The sequence below is a fragment of the Chenopodium quinoa genome, unplaced genomic scaffold, assembly GCF_001683475.1.
Source record: "Chenopodium quinoa cultivar QQ74 unplaced genomic scaffold, ASM168347v1, whole genome shotgun sequence".
NCBI classification, from domain to species: Eukaryota; Viridiplantae; Streptophyta; class Magnoliopsida; order Caryophyllales; family Amaranthaceae; genus Chenopodium; species Chenopodium quinoa.
The window spans coordinates 336,413-341,916 of NW_018742287.1; the positions used below are offsets into that span (position 1 = coordinate 336,413).

Below are 5,504 nucleotides of genomic sequence, written 5' to 3' on the forward strand. Positions count from 1 at the left end.
CTTGCTCACTCATGCTTGATCACATCCATAGTGTTAAAAATAGCTACATTACATCAAAAACACAAACAACCCGTGAAGCATGGATGGTACAAAATTTGCATAAAAATAGGATAAATAATGAACTTTGATGCCAAGTAATAACAAAAACAAGGTTCAAAAGTACCCTAAAATCATACCAAATAACAAGTTATCAAATCCCCCCAAACTAAGCTTTTACTCGTCCTCGAGAAAAACAATAATGTCAAACTAAAGAAGGGAAAATAACTTGCTAGAATCAAAACAAGGAGGGGCAACAAGGAGAATGCACATACACACTAGTCCGCATGGTAGCAACCACAATCACTTTTAGCGCAAGTGAGAAGCAATTTAAACCTATAAGTCGCCCTAGAGGACGAGTTTTTATCTCGTGAGGGTTTCCAATGAGCTTACCCCACAACTCACACAATCCGCAACACATCGTCAAAAATCACACAATTTCAATTTTTCGCCCAAGTCAACTCATCGGGATATGAGACACAAGCAAGACAAGTGAACTTCCAGGAATTACCAATCATACATGTGCACATGAGTTGAGGGTAGAGAGGAGAACTAAGCAAGGTTGCACTAAGATACTTCCTTAGGCCTTTTACTAGTTCATTAGAGCACACCTAGATATTCCAAAGTTGTAACAAGCCCTCTTTCGGTTATAAAATCTCAAAATGCTAGTCCACCTCCCAAAATGCACACCCAAGGCCCCTTAAATACACTCTAACTCGGGAATTTAACAAGAGACAATGATGTAAACAAGGTGCGGAAGGCATCCACGAGTTGACTTCTAAAGAAGAAAATTTTGAGAATTTGCGGGAGAGTTTTTGTTCTCCCTTTTTATTCATTTTTCTATGCTCTTCTTTTCTTCTTTTTTGTTTTTTTTTCAACTTTTAATGCTCTCGCCTCTTTTAACTGTGAGCGGCTATTTCTTTTATTAAGAACATGTGACTTATTATGCCACTTATTACACAAAACACAAATAGAACCAATTCCCTAATAGAGTTTCATTTCGGGGAGGAAAGGAGGCACATTAAGGGTACAAGGGACCGCAAATTAATTCAAACATATCCTACTTGAGCAAATTAGACAATATCCTATACTAGGCGTGCAATTGAGCATTCATTGGCTTTCATTTCATATACACTAATGCATTCAAGATTAATAAGCCTCTAAATGATCCCAACTCTTGCATACACCCTTTTATAAAAGAACTAGTACTCATCGCTTAAGAGTCAAGCAAGCAAAACATATAAGCATCGTCATTTGAGTCTCATCCTTGGGAATTTTTTCAATATTTTTTTATTTTTTTTTATTTATATATATATATATATATATATATATATATATATATATTTGACAATAATAATTACACAACTAAGCTAAGTTAAGCATAAGAGGAAAAACAAAACTACACAACTAACTAAAGAGAAAGGAGAAGTATTCACATGATAAAGTATTTGGATTAAGGGTATTGGATTTCAAGGGAGCAAAATTTGGATTCAAGGGTTTTGGATGTTAAGGAAAAAGGACAAACCACATGCACACACAAAAACAAACCAACATGTCAAGAAGGCATGTAAATGACTCCCCCCCCCCCCCCAAGCTTCATGAACATAGTCCCCAATGTTAGACTCTTGAAGCACATAAAGGGGGAGGAGAAAGCTTACTCAATTGTTTGGGCCACCTTGGGAGCTTGATCCTCCCGGATGCCAATGTTGATACATACCTCGGAACTCACCCAACTCTGTTCGAAGTCCTTCAAAACTCGTCCTCATGGTGTCAAAGGCTTTTGTCATGTCCTTGTCGGACTTTCGAACAGTCTCAAATTGGGTTTGTAGTTGCTCAAATCCAAGTTGTAGGTTGGCCATTTGTTGCTCATGAATAAGAAAGCCTTACGGCATTTGGTATTAATAGCCTTCTTGTTGCTGAGATTGTTGTTGAAAAGGGTGCTGGAATGGTGGTTGTTATTGTTGTTGAAATTGTTGTTGTTGTTTCTCTTGTTCCTCACCTCCTTGGGCTTGGTCATCTTCTCCACCCGGAATCCACTCAAAATCCGGCTCAAAGATCTAATTCTCGGGGTTGTAAATAATCGTGGCTTCCGGGTTGGGCAAGGTTGCATAGGGGCACCTACTTACCAACCATGTGTAGGTCTTAGCCCCCTCTTCTTCCTCCAACCAATTCATAGCCTTGAGGGAGCGGATGTCTAGTCCCGTTGGTCCGGAAATGATCTCCAAATCTGCAAAATTAAGATCAAGAAAAGCAGCAATAATAGTGATCATCCCCCCAATTGTTATCACTCCACTCCCCATGGTTACGCCATCTAGGTGGTCTATAAGCCAAGCCCCTAGATTCAACCTTTCGTCACCTCACTCAAGTGACAAAGAAAAAGCAACTCATGGTTAGAAACTACACCCAGACTATCTCCCCTAGCAAAAAAAAGTGCTAGCTATTAGGCGTTGGGATAGTCTAAAGGCAGGGTGTACTATGGTCGTGGCCTTGTCGGTCCTAGGATCTCTAGTAAATAGATCGGTGATTTTTCTCCAAAAAGATCCCGGGTTATGCTTTCGGGAAGGCTTATCCTTAGGTCCGAATTTGCCATCCGTTGGCTACTCAAATGCTTGGTTTACTTGTTCTATGGTCATCTTGTGATGGGTGTTCATCAATTGGAAGGTCATATATCGAGGGTTGTTGCGATTATCTCGGTGGACATATAGTGAGGAGAGAAATTCTAAGGTAAGCCGTTTGTAGGTGTTAGCATGCATTTCTAACCAATTTGGAACATTGGTTTGAAAGAATAGTTGTCTAACATCATTCTCTACACCTAAGGCTTCGGCTACCTCATGGTTGTAAAATTTTGTTGGCCGAATTCGTCTCCTACTAATTCTTAGGTAGTTGTTCATGAAATCGGAATTATTAAAGACAATACCAAGGTATCCACTTGCGGTGGTTCGACGGTGGATGGAGGGTTCCTAAGTCTAGCGGAGGAGGTGTTTCTTAGTTGGTTCCTCCTAGACATGATCAATTTTTTTTATTTTTTATTTTTTTTTCAAAAACACTTCAAACAAGCACAACACTCAATAAACAAAGACTCGAAACACACAAGGCTCTAAGTCTCCCACCTAACCAGCACACAACAAGAACAAGTTCGAAAATTTACTAACAACAATATTATCAACAATTCAAACAATCCAACACCAATATTATCAACTATTCAAACAAACAACCACCTTAGTGTCAAAAATAACTCATCCAAACTTACTACTTACATCATGAAGAACCTATTACCAACAAATATTCCAACGCTCACAATTCACTAAATTTTTTCAATTTTGATACTACTAAACCAACAAAAATCACAAATATTCAACAAAATGTCAATAAATTCAACAATTACTACTCAAAATATCAACCAACAAGCACTTAAAAGAGATAGGAAGAGCTTGAAATTAGAAAGATTATACCGAGAATGCCGTGGGTGTAAAACCCGCAAACGAACCTTTCTAGTATTCCTTGATGTTGATTGAAGATCCTTGTTCACCCAATTTTCTTAAAAATTCAAATTTCAAGAAACCCCCAAATCAATTTTGAAAGTTAGGGTTTGAGGAAATTTTGAGATTTTGGGGTTTTAATGGTGAAAAGGGGTAGTAATTTGTTATGAATGTTGAAAGAGAGTGTGAGATTGTAGTTTAGAGTAGGGATTGGAGTGAAAAATGGAGTTTTAAGGGTGGAAATAAGGTTGGAAAATAATAGTAGCAGTATGGAGTATGGAGGAGGAAGGAGAAGGAGATGTAGAGTGAGAAAAAGGAGTGAGAATCGGTGGGGGGCTGTATGTGCTGTTTACTATTATTTTTTTTTATTTTTATTTTATTTTACTGAGAAGCGTGTTGTACTGCTTTTGAAACCGGCTCCGCACGGACGTGCCAAATTTGGCACGGACGTGCGGAGAGGGTCAGTAGCTACTGCCTTGATTTCGGGCGTTTTGCATGCCCGTGCAGGTTGTTGCACGTCCGTGCAGAACACCAGACCTACACTTATTTACTTATTTATTTATTATTTTTTTATGAGTATATATACACATATTATATATTTCCCATATTATTATCATTATTATTGGAATTAAATCCTCCCAAAAATCTTTTCTCACTTCTCCTTTTATCAATTATACCTACAAGGATAATAAAAGACAAAGGTTAGTAAAAAATTAAAATAAGGGGAGTGAAATAATAGTCTAAGGTAAGAAACTCGGATTGCCTCCCAGAAGCGCTTCTTTAACGTCACTAGCTTGACAACATTGCGGGATCAACGTGAATGAGGAATATCAAATTCGTCAAGGTGAACAAATTTGTCCTCTTTATGCACAAAATCATCAAAGTATGGCTTTAGTCTTTGGCCATTCACTTTGAATGGTTCACCATTTTCATTGGAGATTTCGATTGCACCATATGGAAACACCCTTTTGACGGTTAAACGCCCACTCCATCTGGATTTTAGCTTACCCGGAAACAACTTCAACCAGGAATTAAATAACAAGACTTTGTCACCTTCCTTAAACTCTCTTTTGTTGATACACTTGTCATGCCAAGCCTTGGTTTTTTCCTTGTAGATCCGTGCACTCTCATATGCATCCAATCTTAGCTCTTCCAAGGCATGGAGGTCAAGCAACCTATTTTCACTGGCACCTTGAAGGTCAAAGTTCAAGGTTTTAATAGCCCAATGAGCACGATGCTCAAGTTCTACCGGCAAATGACATGATTTCCCATATACAAGCTTGTAAGGTGTGGTTCCAATGGGAGTCTTGAATGCGGTGCGGTAGGCCCATAGAGCATCATCTAGTTTCGTAGACCAATCTTTTCTAGACCTATCCACTGTCTTCTCTAAGATCATCTTATCTCCCGGTTTGAAATCTCGGCTTGACCACTTGTTTGTGGGTGGTAAGCCAATGAGACCTTGTGCCTCACACCTTACTTCTCAAGGAGAGCTTGGAAGGACCGCTTTGAAAAATGCAAACCTCCATCACTAATGACGGCACGTGGCACCTCGAACCTTGGGAAAATAATCTTTTTGAATAGCTTGACCACCACCTTAGCATCATTAGTAGGAGATGCAACCGCTTCTACCCACTTTGACACGTAATCAACGGCCACAAGAATGAATTTATTCCCCAAAAAAGTCAGGAAAGGCCTCATAAAATCTATGCCCCATACATTGAATATCTCCAACTCAAGAATGTTGTTCAAAGGCATTTCACTTCTTCTTGAAATATTGCCGGTTCTTTGACACCGGTCACAAGATTTCACTACACCCCACACATCTTTGAACATTGTAAGCCAATAGAAACCACATTGCAAGACTTTTGCCAAGGTTTTGTTAGCACTCATATGCCCTCCACAAGGTGAGGAGTGACACATTGTGATAACATCTTCAATCTCATCATCTGGGACACACCTCCTAAAAAGGCCATCAACACCTTGTTTAAA

At 39.0% G+C, this 5,504-nt stretch overlaps 1 protein-coding gene across 1 annotated transcript; it reads right to left on the reverse strand.

Annotated features, from left to right (window-relative positions):
- Positions 1–4,326: 4,326 nt before the first annotated feature.
- On the reverse strand, positions 4,327–4,911 carry LOC110685536. The gene has a single exon (XM_021862079.1). The coding sequence runs from the start codon at positions 4,909–4,911 to the stop codon at positions 4,327–4,329; it is 585 nt and encodes a 194-aa protein (XP_021717771.1).
- Between the last annotated feature and the right edge of the window lie 593 nt (positions 4,912–5,504).

Bases quoted from the DNA above. Each gene is read 5' to 3' on its own strand.
- LOC110685536 (XM_021862079.1), bottom strand. From the start codon at position 4,911: ATGATCTTAGAGAAGACAGTGGATAGGTCTAGAAAAGATTGGTCTACG.